This window comes from Artibeus jamaicensis, unplaced genomic scaffold (genome assembly GCF_021234435.1).
Source record: "Artibeus jamaicensis isolate MK-2021 breed Jamaican fruit bat unplaced genomic scaffold, CSHL_Jam_final contig_444, whole genome shotgun sequence".
NCBI lineage: Eukaryota > Metazoa > Chordata > Mammalia > Chiroptera > Phyllostomidae > Artibeus > Artibeus jamaicensis.
Genome location: NW_026521831.1, coordinates 6,142,734 through 6,165,671, shown reverse-complemented (window position 1 = coordinate 6,165,671; position 22,938 = coordinate 6,142,734). Strand labels below are relative to the sequence as shown.

The 22,938-nt window shown below is 44.4% G+C and overlaps 1 protein-coding gene across 1 annotated transcript in view; it reads right to left on the bottom strand.

Moving 5' to 3' along the window:
- Positions 1-22,933, bottom strand: part of ATG2B (autophagy related 2B) — a 67,853-nt gene extending 44,920 nt beyond the window's left edge. Inside the window, exons 1-11 of the mRNA XM_037130287.2 lie at positions 22,285-22,933; positions 12,984-13,146; positions 9,960-10,112; positions 9,410-9,512; positions 7,978-8,140; positions 7,048-7,227; positions 3,816-3,912; positions 2,717-2,902; positions 1,571-1,725; positions 1,374-1,479; positions 434-695 (exon numbers count right to left, since the gene is read on the bottom strand). Coding sequence (XP_036986182.2) covers positions 434-695; positions 1,374-1,479; positions 1,571-1,725; positions 2,717-2,902; positions 3,816-3,912; positions 7,048-7,227; positions 7,978-8,140; positions 9,410-9,512; positions 9,960-10,112; positions 12,984-13,146; positions 22,285-22,446 — 1,730 coding nt within the window. The 5' untranslated portion in view covers positions 22,447-22,933. The remainder of the gene's footprint in view (positions 1-433; positions 696-1,373; positions 1,480-1,570; positions 1,726-2,716; positions 2,903-3,815; positions 3,913-7,047; positions 7,228-7,977; positions 8,141-9,409; positions 9,513-9,959; positions 10,113-12,983; positions 13,147-22,284) is intronic.
- Positions 22,934-22,938: the final 5 nt, after the last annotated feature.

Below are 22,938 nucleotides of genomic sequence, written 5' to 3'. Positions count from 1 at the left end.
CCTCGGGGCCAGGGGCACACAGGTCACTTCCAAGTCCTCCTGGTAGCGATAAGTCATTCTACTCTGACCACCACCGCCATCTCTGCTAAGCCAGGAGCAGTAACGACTTTTTATGACTATAATTGTGTCAGTGACTATGATGGCAAAATGTGGTCAAAGAAGTGTGACAGGAGCAGGGCAGGGAGCTAAATAAAGGGGGACCCCCACCCTCCAGAGCAGCTAGAACTTGTATCTGGATGTCGGACAAGTCGAGCACCTGACCCAGAAGGCTCCACGGCGACCATCGCTGCAGCACGGGAAGGAAACCCCATTCGTTCCACTCGTTCACAGATAAAATGTGAATTATACAAACAAATGGAGTCAGGCAGACAGGGAACAGCAAAGTCTACTTTCAGTTCTTTTTCGAGGATCGCTCATAAATACGAGAGTTTACCTAAGGTGATCGTGTGAGCAAGCTTCTGCAAACACTGTTCGGAAAGACGTGAAATCCTCCGTTGAAAACCTCGCTGGATCGAGCTTCTCTATACAGGAAAAGAACGCCACTGCCAGGGGCGCCAGCGGGTTCAGGTTCGGAGACGTTTCAGGCGGAGACAAGGGGTCGATGTGCAGCACGGAGGCTGAGAGCGTCCCCACAGCTAGTCTGAAAATAAGCTCCGGCCTGGACTCGTCCACGGAGACAGATCTGGACGGGAGCGCTGGAATACAGGTGTCAAAGATCCACGTGGAGAATTTAACACTGAGAAATAACCCACCGTGTCAAAATGATCAAACCTTTCCTTACGTGCTCGTTATCAAAGACAGGCGATTGCACAGCAATCTGAATCTTGTTAAACAAATAAGATAAACTAACCGGTATCCTTGCGCATTTTACACCAAGGACCCTCGGTGCCTGGAGCGCGAGAATGCGTGGCAGGGGGCGTGGTCAGAGCTTTGCATCAGTGAGATGGGTCGGGCACAGTCAGAGGTCAGCCCAAGCTGCTCACCAGACTGTCTATCCCAATTAGGTTTTCCAGGGAAGAAACCTGAGGTTCACTTTCAAGTCAAGTATAAACAGCCAAACAAAAATCAGATGGTTGACTGACACTCCTAAACTGCAGTAATAATATGAACCGTATGATGTTCTTTTGACTAAAAATACTTAAGTATTTAAATATACAAAAAAATACAGTGAATGGGCAACTATATTAAAACACTTCACAGTGAATCTCGTTCAACAATGCTTCATTTTCTTTCTAAACTTTGTTAAATGGTCTAGACCAGAAAAATAGAATTAGGAAGGAAAAGGAAAGAAGCAGTAGAATGGCATTTTTTTAAAATTTCAAGTGTGTAAAAATCCAGCAGAAACCACCACCAAGTGTCTTATTTGCACTCACGAGCCTGCTGCAGGGACGACGGGTGCGCTGCATTGGCCGGCAACGCCGGGCCTCTCGCCGGCGCCTCCTTGTGGCGGTCCAGGAAGTCTCCCCAGGTTGGCTGCAGCTGCAAAGGAATCATTTTCAAGCAGATGGATAAAGTCATGAATTCTAGGAGCAAGTTTTCAAGAACGGAACAAGATTAAATAGTACTTTACCACAGTAGCACTTAATGGCGATCCTGCAGGGGTATTTGTGTATGTGCTGGTTAGTGACAACTCCAGGTCCATGTTCGGGGGCTCCCCCAGGGGCGGCAGAGAAGAGAGGCTGTGGGACATGTCCATCTCGGCCATGGAGAAGAAGACTTCTTCTTCTGGAGAGAACCGCACTTCGTCAGCTGCATTGTAACTGCACGGCTCTACATCTTTCCATTAAGCAAACTAACGTAATACTCTTCCTTCAGATTATCTGAGATACAGTGATACCCTAAAACTTCCAATGGAGTAATCTATTTGGATCGAAGATATAAATGGCACAGTAAAAACTCAACTGCACACAGGTTGACAAAATTTATCCTGTCTTGCCGGTGAACTTTGATATATGCTATGCAGTATTACCTGGTATATTTTTAAGTGTCGCTACAATTCAGAAGTTAAAATTCAGGTTAAAATGGTACACGCACAACACACACATATCTTGTAACTTCTGGTTTCACATGAATACAGCTATTTCTTTTTAAAAAAGAATAAAATTTTACAAAGGAAAAATAAGAGCTGCATGTATTACTCTGAGTTCTATTTACACTTGACTTCTTTCCTTCTGGAGATTATTTGACCCTCATGCAAACAAACTCTGTTAAGGCCAGAAGTTTTTAAACTGACTTTAATTTTCCCTGTAGTTCAACAGTCCATACTTAAATTGACTCTTATTATTTAGGGTATAAGCACTCATACATTCTGAAACACTTCTAAATGTGAAGTAAACTACATAAAGATCATATTTACATGTAATTGGTAATCAAGAAAGGTTCATATTTAAAGGACTCTATAAATCATTATGCGAGCTCATAAGAATTTGACAAAATGAAGAATCACGCCCATTTATCTCTGGTGTAAATCCACATTTATGTAAATTGAGTTTCCTTAGAATAAATCATGATTTATGTAAACTACACAATCCAAAAAGAACACTGTAGCAGGTCACCGTGATGCTGGGTTAGAAACTTAAACTCAGCAATTTAACCCTTCTTCCGGGACGGATTTCTGTTCCTTCATTACTAACCCATTTCACAGCGGCCAAAATCGAGTTAACTTTGCTCTAGGATGATGACGTCTGACTCTGGCATCAACTTCTCCTGAGCTTACCACGGCTAGAAGGTGTGCGAGCTGTTTCTGCCTCGTAAAAGCTTTGCTCTGAAGACACGCCCACAGACAGGGAACCTCTCCGCAAATAGTAGCGGTTTAACTCCATCTGAATGCGACACTCCTCTTCCTGCTGCATGGGTCGGTTTCTTCTGTCTTTATTAGCTAAACCTATTTTGCTAGAGTTTTCTACAAGTGTACAAAAGGGGAAAAAACAGCATTTAAATTTGGAGTTATTTAATCAGTTCTCTCTCAAAACCCACTTACCCAATACCAAATGGCAACATTTTCGTAAAGCGACCTTCCTAAGAATAAATTGTGATTTCTGAAATGACACTATCCAATCAAAAAGAGACACCGCAGCACGCATGCTGGTGCTGCGGTTATCACTGTGAAGCCGTGGTGAGAGCAACGTGGAAATGTAACCCTCACCGTGGCTGGTGTGGCTGAGTGGACTAAGTGCCGGCCGGTGAACCTAAAAGACACCGGTTCAGTTCCCAGTCAGGACACTTGGCTGAGCTGACCAATAAATGTTTCTCTCCCTTTCGTTTTTCCTCCCTTTCCCACTCTCTAAAAATAAATAAATAAATAAAACATTTAAGGGGAAAAAAAAGAAATTTAACCCTTCTTACAGGATGGCTCTTTTATTCTTTCACTGCTGACCCCATTTCACAATGGCCTTAACACCACGGCAGCACAAAGCCACCACCGCTCCATACTAATCAGCAATCTATGCACTAACGTCACGGGGAAAGCTAGAAATCATAGAAATCTTATCTTTGATAAGTCAATTAAAACTGTGTGCTCTTAACTGTGTTAAAGAATTCAAGTTTCTCAGGTGTACCAAGTACTATCCCCCACCAAGGAAGCAAGCCAGACAATTTGGAAACAGTTAAGAAGGTGACATAAATAATCTGAATGCTAATTCGTGCCATGGGGAGACGATTTAAAAGGTGATCAAATTTAAGTATTAGGATTCTAGTTTACAATACATCTCTAATTTCCCACGTTCCTCTATAAGACAGTGTCCTGTATGTATGTTATACATTTTAACTAAGAAGTTGTAGAGAATTGAAAACAGTAGTAACACAGTGACACTTGCCCGGCCCAGCAATGGCTGCTAACAGATCCAGAAGCAGGTGCACCTGCCTCGGAGACAGGAACAGGTGAACGGAGTCTATCTGTCCGTCGATGTCCAACTTCAAAGAAACAGAAGAGGACCTTCAGGATGAACGCCTTCATCACCTTGCACCGCGAACCCCAGCACATTTTAATACACCGAGATGATGCCAAGTACTTGGTCTCGAATTCCTTCAGCTAAGATTCTCTCTACCAATTCACAGATGGAAAACCTTCCCGAGAAAGTCCACATTGGCAAGTCCAATGTCATCCTTTGTCTAAGTTTTCTGAGTATTTAAGGTACTTGAGGAGGTCTTATGACATAGTCTCCAGGAAAGAACATTACAATAGCAGTAGTAGGATATTCATCCCCACCATGATTTCAAAAGACTCAAAGCATAATCCTTAAAGTTTGATTTAAACCAACAGCAAATAAAGTTGGCTCTCCTCCTAAGTGTGCCCACAGATACTACTCCTTGGCAGAGCACATAAGGACCTCGTTCCAGTGATGGTGTGCCTCTCAGTGCACGCTGTGTGCACAAAGCCTTCCCTGAGCTGGACGTGGGCGTGTGAGCCGCAGCAAAAGAGCCGAGGGAAGGGGGGCGCTCGCGTGCACGGCCTTTCTCTGTTCCAGCTGTTCATCCGCTTTCTCTTGTACAAATAAAAACCCCACCCCCACCCCGATTTCTATGGGGTATGGCCTGGGAAAAAATTACTCTGTTCTGTACGTCAGACTCTAAAGAACTGAAGAGGCCTACCTACTTTTCATTCAAGGCCTCAGTTCTAATGCTCACACTGACCCCGACTGCAACTGTAAGAGAGCTCCATTAATAAGACATTTATATTTAAAAACTGGCATCTTCCCCAAGAGAAAAACAAATTTCCTCTGATTCTAGAAACACAAATAAAATAAATTACATAGTGGTTTTGAGGTTGCCATGATCTAACCAAAACTTCTCCATCATCATCATCATCATCTCCTTTTTGGAGTATCGGGCACTATGCAGGGTGTTTATGTTCTGTTTCCTCTCATTCCTCGCACTGTTGCTGCTTTGCAGATGTGGAGTGGGACTCCCAGAGATGCAGGGATCAGCACGAGGCTCTCTAGCAGACCCAGAGCCGGGGTCCTGCCTGTGTGAACCTGGATGGCGAGCCCCCACCGCTCCCATGGCTGGCCCATCCGGCCACAGAGGTGTGGACGAGAGGGGGCCCTGCGGAGAGTAGGCCCAGATGAAAACTAGAGCTGAACTGCAGGACAGCCCTCGCTGAGAACCGTCAGAGGGCAGACGCGCCGGCTGAGCCGATCCTCAGCCCCTCCCGAGGCAGGTCGTGGTGGGGAGTCACTCCGCAGCCGCAGCCCCATGCTTCCCTCACTGACAGCACACGGCCGCGTGTGCTCGCCTGCAATCCGGCCCTGCCTGGCTGTCTCCCACCTCATGTTCCCTCCATAAAGGAAACAGCAGAAGTGCCATTCTCAGAAGCAGGGGACACCTTCCTTCCTGGCAGCTGTCATCCGTTCTGGCTCAAATAAACTCATGAAAATTCTGTACAGGTCGGATGTTTCTTACCTCAACAGGGACTCGTTTTATGGAGCTCCTTGCTGACTGCTAACACCGCAGGCCATAAATCAGCAAGGAGTTAGGGCTGGGGACATTAGGAAAACATCTGACTATATGCCAAATTTAAAAGTTGGGTTTTTTTTATTTCTTAGTATTGAAAGCACATTACAACTATAGAATATAACACTAAAATAAATTTCAAAATCCGTGTAACATAGTAATTGAAACAAAAATGTCTGTAAATTCAGTACAGGCAGTCCACTATTTCATATGCACTGCATTCCTGTAAACAGCTCCGGCTGGTGCAGCTCATGGACTGAGCACCGGCCTGTGAACCAAAGGGTCACTGTTTCCATCCTAGTCGGAGCACATGCCTGGGTTGCAGGCCAGGTCCCCAGTAGGGGGCATTCGAGGGGCAACCAATCAATCTTTCTCTCCCTCTCTCCCCGCTTCCCCTCTCTCTGAAAAATAAATAAAATCTTTTTCTAAAAAGTTACTGTATGGCTCTTCCTTCCTGGAGAAGAGCAAATACATGCCCCAGAGGTGTGGGTGTCTTCATTTCCCAGGCAGGGGGTCCCCACAGAGCTCTGGCTTTCTACTGCAGTGACGCTCCCCTCCAACTACTTAATAGAAAGGGGCTTAAGACCTGCTGAAGGCAGGACGTCCCCAGAAGACCCCCCCAGGCAGGACGGAGGAGGAAACAGTGGCCCGGGGAACAATCGGTAATGGGAATGCTGTCATTCTTATCACCTCCCCCCTCCTCCTCCAACTCCGATGGGTGTTAGGGCCCAAGGGAGGACTCCTAGGAGCCTTCAACCCCCTGAAGAGCTTTCTGTGCACGTTCACGGGTACCCAGGGGCTCCCTTGCCACAGCGGCTGCTACCCACATCGCGTATCTTTCATTAAAAGGCCACGACCGGATCCGTTCATCTCTGCCTCTCTCCAGAGCCCACGGGGGCCTGGCGCACAGCAGCCACTCAAACACTTCGAGCCGGGAAGACCAGTGCACATACGTGTGAATAGGTCCTGCATCTTCTCCACAGAGACCACATTTTACAGATCGTATAGAAAATTCACTCCCAAGTCTGAAAACACCTCCTGACAAACACATGTTTAACTGACTGAATAAACGCACGTTTCCCAATTCACCAGGCTGTTCCATATGGTTCCCTAAGAAACAAGTACAGTCGCTTTACAGAGTCTTCAAAAAGCTATGAGACATCATGAAAAAAATCAATCTCTTTTCATAAATATTATACAACCATAAAAATGGCCATTCAGTTAAAAATACACATGAGGTGGATACTCTTACACATAACTGAACACCTTCAGTCAGCTGGCTTTCCGAATCTCTCCCCCTTTAACCTTTACTGTGTGATGCTAGAACGATGTGCTTTAATGGCACTTTCCTCAGTAGCAGAGCCAATGACGCCTTGGAGCTGCGAGGGTGGGAAAGTGAGTACAGGAGGGGACTATCGTGACCCGAGCTGCAGCCGCAGGGCACAAACATCCCGAGACCTCCCGCACCCACCGGGCTGGGAGCCCCTGTTCCAGGGCCATCTATGGTAACCACCAGGGGTCATGGCACAGATTAAAGAACACTTGTAGGGTTTTTTTTTTTCATTTTTCACTACAGAGAATAAAACAAATCTTTACCTTAGCTCCCGGAAGTACTTCGTTCTGTTTCAGCATGAGAGTCAACTCCAGCCTACCCATTAGCCCTCCGATCTGCACGGGGTCAGAGGGCGCTACCTCCGGCAAACTTCTGGTCAGCTGTGGGTGTGGCTCATAGACAATTTTAGGGTTCCAGCTGGGGGACAGCTTTGGCTCAGTTTCCTACAATAATGCAATAAGAATAAAGTACATTACTGTAAGTAAATCAAAATGCAAAATACAAATGTCAACTTATGAAGAAAGACATATTTGACACGTGGAAGTGGTTTATGTTACAGCAGGCACACTGGCCTCTCGCAGCAGCGTGAAACACAGTTATGTGTTACCACAGCACCGTGGCAAAGAAGACAAATAATGGGAAAGGCCTTTATGGGAAAAGAGCACAACTGTTCAAATTCCAGTCATAAGAAAACTTAACAGATGGTCTATAATTAATGAAATCTGATTTTTGAAAAGATCTATGATAAATGATAGAATAACTGATTTTGATACATAAAAGGACTCTCTACTCACAGAAGAAATTAATATAAAGCTTCCTAAGTACAAACTTTTTTAAAGATACAACTTGTCAGATAAGTGTTCAGAACAGAATCACTACCATGTAGGTAAATGGGAACCTGCCTGATGTCCTGTGTTCACTGTATAAGGACATCAGATGTGAATACACCGTTTCTCCCCAAGGGACAGAAGGCAATGGCTCTCTATCAAATTAGTACACAGCAAAGAGGAAAGACATTAACTATAAATATGTCTTAAAGTCTCTGAAATATGTCCCCGTGACCAAGTATTTGTGTTAACTTCCAGATCAGATGGAAATTTATTAACATATATCCTTGCAAAATTGAATACCTCTCATTCAACCCATTAAAAGCCTGTGGCTTAGTACTGGTCTTTCTGTTTTGTTTTTCCTACCACTGGTGCAGTTGAACACACTGGGGAAGACTTTGCAGAGGCAGAAAACTCATCCCAGAAGAGAGAGACTCCAGAGAGCTGAAGCAGCTTGTGAGCGAAAGCCGTGGGCTGGTGCACGTTGATTCCTGAAGACTCGTCTGCGGTTTCGTCACAGTACACAGTTCTGCAAGTTAACGGCAAAAAGGGCGTGCGCGTCAAACTCCCGGGAAAGCCTCTCGGGTGATAAGAAATGCATGCAGCTTTTTCAGTTGAAGGGATCTTTCAAGTGTCAGCACCTTCAAATATGCCTAGAATATGGGTCAGCATTTCCGAACTTTACTCCAGTAAATACCTCCCCAGACCTTTCCCCCCAGAGAGAGAACTTTACGGGGCTCCTAAATGTGGGGGGGAAGTCAGTCACTTCCTACAGTTAGCTTTGAGGAAAACAATTGCCACCCTGCCCCCCTCCCTCCCTCCCAAACAGCTCTGGGTAACAGTGACACAGCATTTGTCTCCAAGTCCGAAGCCTGGCGTGTGACATTTCTTGAATTCTTACGACTGTGCTATAAATTCTTGACTAATCTTCAGTTTAATCAAAATAAAGTAGTTCTATATGCATGAGATTTTAGATATTTTTAACATACCATTTAAGGTAATATACCAAAATTTCAAAGACCTGTCAGTAATAACTGTTTCACTAACAGGCATGTTTTGGGAAAGGACAGGAACCACAACACATCTGCTTCACAATCGGGCAAAGGTCCCCCACAGATCCCTGCACAAGCAACCCCGGTGCTGCTCAGGGCACGGACTTCATCCCGCTCACCGCTGCTGGCAGGGAGCGTGGCATTGAGACCCCGGTGAGCAATCACCGACTCCGACCAACAGCCGGGAATGAGCGTGTGAGTCAGTCCCTGGCTGAGAGCCCTTTACAGGGGCTCCAAGTGGGCAAACACAGAAAAGTTTGTACCTTTTTTATGGAAATCACTACTGTAAATTTTGGTCTGATGATGCCCTCACAGAACCCTCAAAGAACACAGTAGTCTCAGCCTTTCTCATCAAAAATGCTGCTTGCGTGAAGGAGACACGTGTCAATAGTGCATTGCTTATGTGAAAAACACGGACACCCTCCAACAGGAGTGCCTCGCGTGTAGCAGCAGTGGGACGCTCACTGTTTTGATTCGGAATAAACCAAAGAGAACTGCCTGCTCTGAATTCAACATAGTTTTATGATATGTCGCGCCACCCCGCCCGATACTTTTCAGTTTTCACTAACAGGGTTAGAACATAACTGGGAGAACAGCACTTTACTCTGAAATTATATGCTATACTAGTTTAATATCATTACTTCTCGTCTCCAAAAGCATTCTGAAATCTAATGTAAGAGTTAGGTTTTTGTTATTCAAAAATGAATAGAATTGGGTCATTTTTTTTCAGCTATAAAAAGTCTTACCTTTCTATTCGTATTTCAAGTGCAGTTCCAGTTTTGGAATTTTCTGGCACGTGTTCAATTCTCAAGACGGTGTCTAAAAAAGTGACTTTTACTCTTCTTAGCACTAGAGTAAACAGGTAACCATCAACATAAGAGACATAAATAAAAACTTCAAGTGAAAGAATACTCAATTAGTTTCCTATAAACTTATAAAATAAAATGGAACTGAATTCCTTAGTAATCCTGACATTTTGAGTTCTGTACTAAACACCCTGCTTTACTGAGCCCTTCCCCCTTGTAACATCTCAGTAGACAGCTGGGCAGCGACCAGCCCTTTGTGCTTAATTCGATCCCAAGTCTAAGCAGAATAACGTAAACCAAGCAGAAACTCGGGTACAAAAGACCATGCAACTAAATTGGACACAATGTTTAATTCCCCTCAACTCTAAAGTTCTACAGTGAGAACAGTTCATTTAAAAACCACTCCAATGGCTTTTCCTCATACGAGCCCTACTAAATAAAGGGTCTAAATACCATATCAATTTTTTCTGAATACTCAGTAACACCAAACCTGTTTCAATGGTTTCGGCAAACTTTTCAAGTCCTTCGAAAGGCTGGGATCCTTCTCCTTGTTCATCTGTGAGTTTCTGGCTTAGACACTCTTTCGCCAACTGCATACTGCTGGTCATGAAGCTCGACCAATACATAGGCTCAGAACCAGTTGCTGTAGAAAATACGGAGCAACCCAAAATGATTTCTCATGATTACCACAAAGCCACTTCTTAAAATAACACATTTCAAATACATAAATTCTTAATCCTCCACAAGATACTTAGCATCAGGGTGTTACCCAGGAATACAATATTCTAAAGTGCCCTTGAAATTTAAAATCACCTTACGATAGCCAAGAAGGGAAAATAAAAATAACAGATCACAAAAAAATCCAGAGACATGCTCTCATTACATGATGTTTATCTGCCAAATATTAATTCACGTATTCATTCGACAAGTACTTAATGGGTGTTTTATACACACAAGTGCTGTTCAAAATACTACAGAACTGGGTGGACACATATCCTGTAAAGAGTCCGCAAACACTTCAGGCTTTTGGGGCTGCACGGTCTCTCTCATGGCTACTCAACACTTACTCCACTACAAAAAGCAGCCCGAGAGAATAAGTCAAGGAAGAAGCATGTTGGTGTTCCAATAAAAATGTATTTATAAAAACAGGTGACAGACCAGATGTGGCCAGCTGGCCGCAGTTAGCTGACCCTCCAACGGGGAGAAAAAGAAAATGACTGTCAACTCTGTCCTCAGGGGGCCTACAACACAGTGGGAGAAATGAGATGAGGTGAAGAAGAATTAGCAGGCAATGACTGAGCATCAGCAGATAATAATATTATGACAGCTAAGAGCAGAGGAGAATTCTTCTGGCTGAGGGGATTAACGGGACAATGGGCAGAGGCAGCTGACCTGGGCTCTGGGAGGTTGGCATAAAAGCAGTTAAAGTGACAGGGCGTCTTTGGAGGAAGAGCTGCAGGAGCAGAGCGGCCCTTCCCAGACCTTCCCCTCCCGAGAGCTTCTGCCAAGCCTCCTGTGTCCTCCCAAGCAAACTGATGGGGCTACTACAATTACTGCCTTCCCAGTGGACTGGAAAAGCCCCCCAGGGTATTTCCAAAGTAAGGAGAAACTATTTGACTTCCTTTAAGAAAGTGTTGTTATGTCTACTCTTCATAGTTAAAAGATGAAATATTCCTGTGAAGTAAATACCAGATTATTAAGGAGGATTTCCATGCACAGATCAAGAATTTTCAAAATATAGCTACTATAATTCCACTAAGCATAATTTACACTTTGGTGATTCAGACAGCACTTGAAATTATAACTATTCTAATATATATTTATAAACATTACTTGTCACTGAAAAAAATTTAGTTCATCATTTAAGATGACCTACCATCATAATTCAACTGGTTTATAAAATATGCCCCCCATACACACACACAAATACACACTCTGCAGTAGAAAACCTGAGATACAATATAGCACAGTGGTTAAGAACAAGGACTACAGTACTAGGTGCCTGGGTTCAGATCCCATTTTTTCCACTTAACTAGCTATGACCTTGCACAAATTACTAAAGCTGTCTATGCCTCAATTTCCTGTTCTGCAAAACAGAGATAATAAAAAATATCTATTTCAAAGAGTTATTGTGAGGATAATATCTGAGAAGCACTAAGAATAGCATCTGGCATGCAAGTATACATGCTTATGTGTGTTTGATAAATCAAAAAACATCATCCGTGTAATTAAAGCTATCACACACAGACTTGTAAACAACTACTGTAACTTTAAAGCTTTTCCCTCTCAAAGTTTCCCCCACCTAGCCAATCCTAAGAGAGAGGTGAAAGAACTGTATGATGAACGCCTGCATACTTCCACCTACATCCACCAGGGTTCTGCACGCATGCTCTCATACTTGCGCTGAACCACGTGAAGGTGAAGTGCAGACATGGTAACACTCACTCCTAAACAGCTCAGCTTGTAACTTGTAAGAACAAGAACATTCTCTGGCTAAATACTCCCAAGAGATGTCACACTGACACAGTAATATCTTGCAAACACTGACACCCAAATGACCCCAGCTACCCCTGTAACACCCTTCACAACAGTAAAGAAACAAACAAAACAGGAGTATACATCACAATTAGTTGTGCACGTCTTCAGCCTCCTTTAATCTGGAACGGTTCCCCCATTCTTCTTGTCTGTCATGACGGTGACATTCTTTACAGTACCCCCCATTTGGTTTATAAAATTCCCCTCATTTGGGGTTTGTCGGACTGACACTCTGTGATGGGCCTCAGGCTACGCACTTTTAGCAGGAAGAGCAAGTACGTAACTAATGTATAACCTTCTCGGGCGATCACATCGGGACATGCATGGAGTCAGTCTGTCTTGTAAATAGTATGTAATCACTGGGAGATAATGTGATTCCATCTAAATGTTAAGCTCCTCACATCCCTTCACCAAATGGTGTTAGAAGCATTCAGGGATGATGCCGTTCTGTACCAATTTTTATCACCCCCAAATTCTACCTTTTCCTTGGGTTTATAAGTAGGCATTCTACTGCAGTGAAGGGCTTTCCCTCTCCCTGTCCCCTTTACATACTTATTTATTTATTTGATTTAAATTTGTGTTATAATCCATTATTGTCATTATTCTTTGTGATACTCAGGCTTTCCCGGATCTGGCCGATGGGAGCCCCATCAAGCCCAATCCTGTATCCTTTGAACATTTCTCCATCAGCTTTTGAGCACATCCTTGCTTTCTGGCAAACACTTTGAATCTTTAAAAAAACAACAGATCATTGGTAACAAATAGTTAAACCACCATCTGTGCGTGAATAGTATAAATAGGGAGGGAAATAATGCTAAAGGTACAATCACTCACCCTACCCAGACCCAAATCCTAACATTTTCTCTGTCTCACAAATACAATTCAAAGTGATAAATTAAACACTGAATTTAATGCAAGCAGGCTACTTCCCCAATCTGTAAAGAATCAAACCGCACGCTGGAGCACGTGGTGCACCTACCTAGGCGAGGTCTGGGCCGGAAGACCATCTCCAGCCCTTTCACCTCCAGCGCACAGTTATCCTGTAGCAAGGAGCCCCACGGGACCGACAGAGAAATCGACTGTATGAATCCTTCCGTGACTTCCAAAGGCGCATCTGCTGACTCCAGGATCTCATTGAGACACTAAAGAGAAAAACCAAATGCAATCTAAAATCACAAGAACGTAACACTGTTAACTTATTCAGAGATGCTAAACATGCTCACATACGTGTCAGACACGGAGGATGAAGGAAGCAGACCTGGCCAAACAGGATTCCTCACTGAGCTCACACACACAGCTTACCTTTCCAATCACGTGACAGAGGAAATGCTCTGTGCTATCTGGGCGTGTGAAAGAACCTGACCTGGAGACTCGGGGCAGGCCAGTGGAGGAAGTGCCCTTTAAGGCTGAGACCAGAAGGCTGAGGAGTCAACCAGGCAAAGGGTCCCAGGCAGAGATAAAGGCATGTGGAAGGATTGAAACAAACAGGCAGAGTGCAAGCACACAGATCTGAGATGCAAGAGTATCTGCAGAGAAACGGCGCTTCAGCTGGAGTGCGCTGGGCCAGGGCAACGCCCAGAAATGAGGGTACACAGATAGGGGAGAGTGGAATCCAAAGAGCTCGTAATTCATGCTAAAGAGTCTGAAATCTATCTCAAGGGCAAGGTGAAGCCACTGAAAGATTTTAAACCAGGATGCCACTGGCTTGCCACGATGCCACGATGGGGTCCAAACTTTTAGCGGGCCCTCCTGCCGCCAGGTAGGGCAGGTACTGGAAGAAAGCAAACGTAAGGCAGACGGTTGTTATCAGTAAGAGAAGCCAGAGAAGTTGGTTTGGCAATAAGGAGAGAGTAGATATCTGTAATACATGAGGAAGCAAAGTTAATTGGCACCATGAGGGGTAAGGAGGAGGAGAAATGAAGAATGACTCCCAGGTGCTGGCTGCGGCAGCTGCTCAGGCAGTGGTACCAGGCACTGAGACGGAGAAACCTGGAAAAGCTGGTCAGGGCAAGACGGGGCGCTCAGTTCCAAAGAAGACACACATCTGAGCCAACACTCAGGTGGAGGCTGCTAGGAAACAGCTGGAAATTCCGGTCTAGGGCTCAGGAGAGTTATCGGGGCTGGAGCTAAACAAGGGCATTATGAACACAGAGGGTAAATGAAGCCACGGGGCCAGGAGAGACCAGCTTTGGGAACTTCCGTAAAGTAACAAGAGGCCTAGCACAGAACCCTGATAAACACCAATATGTAAGAAATGGGTTAAGAAAAAGGAACTTGCGAAAAAGCAGAGAGAAGTCAAGAAAGCTTCCCGTCCCAGAAAATCATGGAGAGACAATATGGAAGAAAGGAATGGTCAAGTGCAGCAACAGCTAACTGGACGGCAAAGACTTTCAGTGCCCACTGGCTCGGGTGCTCTTCAGCGGCCTAGTAATGTCACTGAGAGAAGAGATTCAGTGGAGGGTGAGGCAGACCAGACCGAAGCAGAAGGAAGACAGAACGGATGTAAATACAGCTCGCAGAATAATTAAGTGCACTTTTGACAAACAGTGTACTTTTCAAATTGGTAAAGTAATACTTATGAAGGAGTAGTTCACAGGTAGGGTCGCTCCAGAACGCCACGTTGCGTGAGGGCGGAGTCATTGATTCTCTGCGGACAAGCCTAACACTGAACCTTGTGTGAGACTGGGACCACCTCCTGTTCGATCAGAGGTCACTGCTGAACGGGGTTCTTCACGCTGCTGTTGGTGTGGCCCTACAGACTCCCCAAAAAAGTACACGGACGTGGGTGGCCTTAAGGTCCCAACACCCAGACCCTCAATCTCTAAGTATGTATCCTTTCCCACAACGGACCTTCCTGCAGAGAGAACTTACAAAGGTGGCAGCAAGTTGGGTCTCCTCTCCCACAAGCCCGTGTTCCTTTGTATAATCTCCCTTCTCCCCCTTTGCCAAAAAAACCCTGTCTTTTAACCTTCCCGAATCCTCCCCTATACACTACCCAGGGTACAAACATCTCCAGCAATAAGTTTTCCAGTCTTTTCCTATATTATACACATTTTTTAAAAGATTTTATTTAGTTATCTTTAGAGAGGAAGGGAAGGAGAGGAGAGAAATATCAATGTATGGTTGCCTCTCGTGAGTCCCCTGCTGGGAACTGGCCTGCAACCTAGGCGTGTGGGCCCCGACTGGGAATCGAACCGCAATCGTGTGGTTCGCAGACCCGTGCTCAATCCACTGAGCTACACCAGCCAGGGCTTATTATATACATTTTTAATATAACACTCAAAGAAATTCAAAGAACTAAGTGATATTGCTACTGCAAAATCCCTTCAATTCTCATCTACTGATGACATCAGCATATCTCAAGCTTGTAACTGTTTTAAAAATTTAGAATAAGATTTATGCTGAGCCCAGTCAAAGTGTAGTTGTACACATATTTACCTAAAGATGTATGAACTAATCAGGAAAGAGGAGAAACAACCTATTCATATCAGTAAGAAATGCATTCCAATAGAAGTTTCTATGTTTAACTACTCAAATGTATAATGTATTTTTATTGTTTTGATCAACTGCACACTCGTAATACTATAATAACACAATCCAAAGGAAAAATGTTAACACTTGAAATTTAACAATTATCTGAAGGAGATACTGATCAGTAAAGATCAATACCATGAGATCTAGAACAACCTGTAAGGAAGCCACTAAAAAACAAACAAAAAAGTGAAGAAATTATTAATTAAAATGTTGCACTAGAAAATATTTACTAATGGCTCTGGCTGGTGTAGCTCAGTGGATTGAGCGCGGGCCTGCAAATCGAAGGGTCACTGGTTCAATTCCCAACCAGGGCACATGCCTGGGTTGCCAGGCCAGGTCCCAGTAGAGGATGCATGAGAGACAACCACACATTGATGTTCCTCTCAATCTTCCTCCCTCCCTTCCCCTCTCTCTAAAAATAAGTAAATAAAATCTTTTTTTAAAAAAAGAAAATACTAATGTAAAGGAAAGCTTAATAGTAAAAAGAAAGTTTTAAATATAATCAACTTCAATTTAGTCACATGTTTTTATTGTCAAAAATGATGGCATGATCAATAAAAAAATTAGGTATGAGATCAATAAAGAATGATAGAATCGTGCAGAAATAGGGAACGGGACAGACATACGAATTCAATGGAGAAAAGATACAGTGTTAAATTTCCGACTATTAGCGATGAGCACGTTCAAGCATTTTTCAATGTGTGACGGGAGTGTAATCCTACTGGGTGAAAACAACTGTATTTTTGATCCATATTTACAGCACAACAAAAGTTATTCTCCACATCTATTTAAACTTACAACGAAAACAATTTTAAGGCAGCTTTTAAATGTACAAGGAATACAGTAGTTTTCCAAAAGGTTTTAAGAGAAAATTGGGCAAACGTGTTTGGAAAACATTCCCCTAAAATACAGCATGTGTGCAGGTCCTAGGTCAGGCTCTTGCTTGCAGCACAGCTCTGGACACGTTCTTGACGTCTGAGTCCCGATGTCCTCAACTCAAAATAAGGGCAGTCCCTGTTCCATGGGGTGGCCATGAATGTCTAGGAGATAAAAGTCAAGCTACCAGATAGTTCCCTCACTAAGTACGCACAGCACCGATGCTGACTATCGTTCTTCACCTTCCACAGTGTCTTCCTAGCACAATGACAAGCGCTATCGGGAATGCAGGGTATGCTCGGTAGTGCGAAGGAACGCAGAGGTTAAGTTCCATGTTTCTCTTTAACGAGTACTGTAAGGCTAAGAATACATCCTTATTAGTCCAAACCAAGGCATCAGAACTCAAACAGAGATCAAATTGAGCATAAAAATATGCAAGAACTGATTTAAACCAATTACCATACAATTAGTACTTACTACACAGAGGACACCATGCCGTACTATTTTATACGCACGTTATTGCATTAAATCTTCAAAATAGCCCTTGAATCAGGTATTTTTGTACCCATTTTACAGGTCTAGCAAACATAATCAGAAAAATTAGGGAACTTTTAAAGGTCTTCAATTAATCACTGCAGAACCAAAACTATAAAAGAGAGAAATATATTTTCACAATGGAAGATTCTGCAGGAGACTAAGCAAAACCATGTGCTAGACTCATAATCCTCAAACCTGTAGTTCTTGGGCTTAGGGGCTGACTTCTAGGACAAGCTTTTAAAATTAAATGGAAAGGTGCTCAATCCCTTTAGTAATGATGTTTCTGAAAAGGCAATCGAGGCCCACATGCACCACCAGAATTCCTTAAGATACTTCTTAAAAAAAATGTAGATTCTCCCCTGGTTGGTGTGGCTCAGTGGATTGAGTATAAGCCTGGGACCAAAGGGTCACTGGTTCAATTCCCAGTCAGGGCACATGCCTGGGTCGCAGGCCAGGTCCCCCATAGGTGGAGCTGGAGAGGCAACCACACATTGATGTTTCTCTCCCCCTCTTTCTCCCTCCCTTCCCCTCTCTAAAAATAAATAAATAAATAGATTTTAAAAATATAGATTCTTAGGTCTTTGGAGCCAGAATCCATAGAGAAGGATCCAGAAGTCTGGAAGTTATCAAATTTCCCAGGTGAACCCCATGCAGCTAAAGTTTGAGAAACTCAGGCTTCTTGAATCTTTGGAGGCACTGTGGGGTCCAAAAAGAATACTGCGGTCAGAAAGACCTGGGTTTGAAATCTTGCTGCCCAGCTAATACGAAGCCCAAGTGATGTAACCCTGTGGTAAAATGGAAATGGTAGCACCCAACTCAGAGCAAGAAAACATCTATAAAAGCACCGTGCACAATATGTAGAAATACAAGGTGCTTAACTAATGGCCACAATTATCTTCAAACGCGAACTAAAATCCCGTTGTGACACCATGTCCTCTCTGGTCATCAGCCTCATTTCTTTTTCTTCAGTCAAGCCAGCCATTCGCTCAAACCACCAACTATTGGGTTGGCCAAAGAGTCCATATGGCTTTTCCACAAAATAACACACACATTGTCCCTTTTCACCAATCATTCGATTTGGATATTATAAGCATGTCGGCTATCTCCTGCTATTGGCTTCTAGTGGGTAGAAGCCAGGGTGCTGCTGAACAGCGGGCAAAGACAGCCCAGAGCAAAGAATTTTTTGGCTAAAATGTCCGTAGTACTAAGAAACTTCACAAACCACTTCTGACACATTCGATCAGTCACAAATCTTTTTTGTGTGTTTCAGTTGCATTTTTACCTTTCTTGAAACAATAAAAGATAATATGCTGAAAATGTTGTGCAGTTCCTTCTATTTTTAATATTAAAATGGCTGCACAAAAATTCACCAATTTTGATAAGTTTCTTAAATGCATGCTGATATGACAGCTGTCACAATACAAGCTAACAAAATTGTTTCGAACCAAGTTGAGAGCAACTAAGCATCACTAGAGCTATGGTATGGAAAAAACTTAACGGACTTTTTGGTCAACCCAATACTGTCTGCCTTCTAACTCTCAGCTCTTCTGAAACTGTCCTCAACTGCCAAGAAGCCAACGCGTAGAATGGACAATGTTCAGTCCTCACTGTCCTTGAATTCTCACCTTGGTCTAACTCTTATTTTGAAATTCTAACTTCCCTTGGTTTCCCTAACACCCTTCTCATGCTCAGTATCTTTCCAGTTCTTTCCCGCTTTAAAATGGTGGTATTCAGCTAAGTTTCATCTTCAACCTCTTTTGTTTCTCAACTCCATCTTCAACTGCCCGTGCAGCTCACGCCACTCGGTCACCACTGACACCCTGATGACTCCGCATCTTGGTCTCTGACTCTTCCAATACTACCCAGCATTTTTTGACTACTTCGGTGGGAAAGGAACTCATGACCTGATAAGACAGCCCACTCCAACGGTGGACGAGTTCCAAACTCCTTGCCTCTATTCCTCCCTCCCACTTGAGGTCCCTTTTAAGTTAGTTAGTAGTCTCCAAAATGTATCTATCCCAGAGTGTAACAGATGATCCACTAAGGATATGAGTAAAAGATGAGACATTCCATATTACATTTTTCACACTTTCAGATTTAAAAGTTGTACTACAATTTACTACGCAAAGGGCATCGGCACCCTCACTCCGGCCACATATCCAACTGTCCCAGAGAGAAGACCGGTGGCTCTGAATTAAGGGAGGTGCCCTCGGTGGGTGCCCCGTTTCAGCGCACTGGAGCATCATTCTACATGACAAAGACAGGCCTTTAAGCAACAGAATCTTCGTGAAAGGATAGAAAGTGACAGTAACTTTCTGATTTCCTGGCTTTTCTTATGGCTAAATATTTGTGTTGGATTTAAAGACAAAAAGCAATTTTCTTCTGCACAAACAGAAGAATTCTAAGTGTACTGACCAGCTTACATGATGACAGGTGGCTATCAGTAGTATATGCTACCTGGTAGGCTTATTCCAAAAAAAACAAAACATACTTTATCTTTTCAAAGTAAAGTATCATTTTAGTAGTGAGTAAGAAAGTAACAGCTTTTCAAAGGCTACTTGTACAAAGGGGAGAATGTTTCAAAAATTTATCTTTGAAAATGTTTCCATTGTTACATGATTTTGTTGCTAAAATAATGTCTATTAAAAACATTGTCTTTTTTAAGTCATAATCTATATAGGTTATAAAAGGTTTGAAAGCATGGAAAATTATATCAATGAATCTAAAAGTCTACTAAACAGAGGTTTTAGAAATGGGTTTTTGATGTTTGTTTCTCATATATATATAGATAGATAGATAGATAGATATAAAACCTTCCAATTAATTAGCAGAAACTGACTGAGATCAAGGAAGAAGAGAATGTCACTGCCAAACTCCACATGACCCCGGGCATAAATGTCAGGACCAGAGCATCAGAGATGTCGTCAATGGTGCAATTCTTCCCTTTGGACCTAGGACTCTGTGAGTCATCTCTTTCAGTTATGAAAGTCACTCAAGTTAGTCAAAGTGACAATTCAGCATCAGAAGTTTGTGCAGCTATATCTAAGTGCCATATCAAGATTTACCTTGGTCATCAACAGAAAACACTGTAATAAATAAACAAACAGCAACGGCAAATGTTTATTGGAGGCTTTATTTGACATGATCGTTTTGGTTGGGCACATCCCTCGCCTTCAAGGAAAAGAACAAAACAATCTTCAGAGTTGGTCTAGCCATAAGTCACTGTCAAGGAACTTAAAGTATAAAATTCAAATATCACCGCCTCTACCCAGCATTTCCCATGAGGATTAAATAAAACCATACAAATTAGAGTGCCTCGCACAATGCCTTAAATAAATAGATGCTCAATAAACATTTACTGCCCTTTCCTTGTCTTGAAGCCATAAGCTTAATTTATAAAATAAGAATAATGGCCTTAAGAATTACACAGGTTTGAATTCTAACTGTACCACTTGTTGGCCATGCCACTTGAGAAAAATATTTAACTCCATATATAAAATCAAAATAATAATTCCTACCCTATAAGGGTAATATGAAAAGTCATTAAAGGCATACAAAATTATTCAAACCACAAAAAAAACCTCCTTTATAAGTTTATAAATGTCCAACTCTCCTCCTTCCAGATGGCCTATTCATAACTATGCCAGAAGTATAGACTCATGGGTCAAAGAATTTAAAAATATCCACCATAACCCCTAGCTTCAGATAATAATGATAGCACTAGAGTACTCTGACACAGTACTCCATTGTTACCACAGTAGAAGTACAGCACTAGAGTACTCTGGCATAGACTGGATACCCCACCCAGGTGTCCTGAACTCAGGTAAATTACTACGCGGATGTCAATGTCAGTAGGCAAACTCTGGCAGCCCCAGCTGGCCTGGTGTGGGACTGGCTCTTCCTGCTGCTCAGACAGTGCTCGTTCCACCATCCTATGTATCCTCCCTAGCTGAAGTCACCTACTTACAGCTAGTGCAAATTAACTTAATGGTCATAATACAGTACTAGCATAACTTGAGCTTTTCAGGTTTCTATGGCTAAGGAAATCATTACTTTGTTAAAATACTTTTACATAAGAGAAAAAAGCACAGCTTTTTGACACAGCTTAAATTAGGAGAAAAAGTTTCCTTTTGTTTTGCACAATTATCATAGGAGACTCACCTATAGCTAAGGTGTCCTAAATTTCAGCTGCACAGGAGTGCTCTTAGAAAAGAAAATGGAGCGCTCTAGAATGGTACAACCAATTCAAACTGTAAACAGCGGACTCTAGTGCAATAAATAAAAGCTTGGGGAGCCCTAACTGGTGTAGGTCAGTGGATTGCGCACAGGCTGTGAACCAAATGGTGGCCGGTTCAGTTCCCAATCACCGCACAGGCCTGGGTTGCACGTGGTTCCCGGTGGGGGCCGCATGAGAGGCAACCACACATTGATGTTTCTCTCCCTCTCTTTCTCCCTCCTTTCCCCTCTCTCTAAAAATAAATAAATAAGATCTTTTTTTAAAAAAGCTGGAAGAAGCGGAAAAGCCACTTTATTCTCGTCAAACCCAAGGCGAAGGAAAACACTATGCAGTGACTGTACAAATGCAGGTGCAACTGTACGTGGTGAGTTGAAACACATCTACAAGAAGCACCTGTAAGACACAATGAGTCAAGTCACAGCCTCTGGATGACAAGTAGAAAACAGGATTTTAAATGTCTGAAAACTGCGGCTTCAGCGCTTTTGCAACACCTGCGTTTACGCTGTCACGTGAAGCACACGGCACCGCCAGGGCCACACCATCACTCACAGGCTGGCCCTGTAAATGTCATCGAGCAAAAGCAGACGAACCGGCAGCGGAGGCCTGCCCCGACCGAGCTCCCTCCCAGAAGGCAAACGCCGCAGGAGACCGCGGCGTGCGCGGGGCCAACCCAAAATAAACAAGCGAATAATGAAGACCGACGGCGTCCCCACAGATCCTCCTCCTCATCCTGAATCCTTCCGAAGTGTCATCCCAGGAAATAGGGCTGGTTTTCCACAGAGCCCCGCGACCCCTTTTTCGCGGAGGGGCAGCACCGGTCACCTCCCTCCGTGGACCCCTGCACATCCCCCTAAGCCACGGACTCATCTGATTCCCACGGCGGAGACTCGAACACCTCTGTTAAGTTTCCGGAACACGTGATTCTGGGCCGCCAACTTGCTAGAAACAGATTCAACAACACTTGTACACGTGTGTCTGAGCCCTGCCACACTTCCCAGGGGGGTACTGAATGTCACCAATTTTGGATGACACTCCCCGCGCCTCGCCCTAAAAGAGGGGAGCGAGTCCCGGCCGGCTGGCCGCCGGCGGCTCTTACCCATTTGTCCAAGGGGACCTGGGCGAGGGACCCGGTGCCCTGGTACAGGTCCAGGCTGAGCTGCTCCAGGCTCAGCTTCTCCTGCAGGAAGTGGCCCAGGTACCTCTGCAGGAGGTAACGACAGGCCCTCTTCTTGATGGACTCTGAAAACGGCCAAGGCATGATGACGGTTGGCAGGTGGGCCGGCGGCGGCTGCGGGTGGCGCGGCTCTGGCCTCGGATCCCGGCCGGCGTCCCCCGGCGGTGGCGGGGCCTAAGCCCGGGGCGGCCCCTCCATGCCCGCTCGGCACCAGCCGTCCCTCAGGGCGACCCCATCTCCTAGATCGCGCCGCTGGCTCTAGGCCCGGCGGAGACGAGGGGCGGAGGAGTCCCTGTCGTCCCAGGCCCGGGTGATTACGGGGGGGATCCTAGTCCGCACAGAGGCGGGGTGCGAGACAGTGCGAGGGGCCGAGGCGGGGCCCGAGAGAGGGGCGCAGGCAGACACCTCCACCGCCGCCGCGCGACGAATTTGTTGTCATCCGCGGGCGCGCTCCCGACTCTGGCGATGCTCCCGGCGCGTTCGAGAGACCCGAACTCCCAGCGCGCCACCGGGCGCTGGCGGAAGTGACGCAACACTGGAGCTGCGGGAGGCGGGACGAAGGGCCCGGAAGCGAGC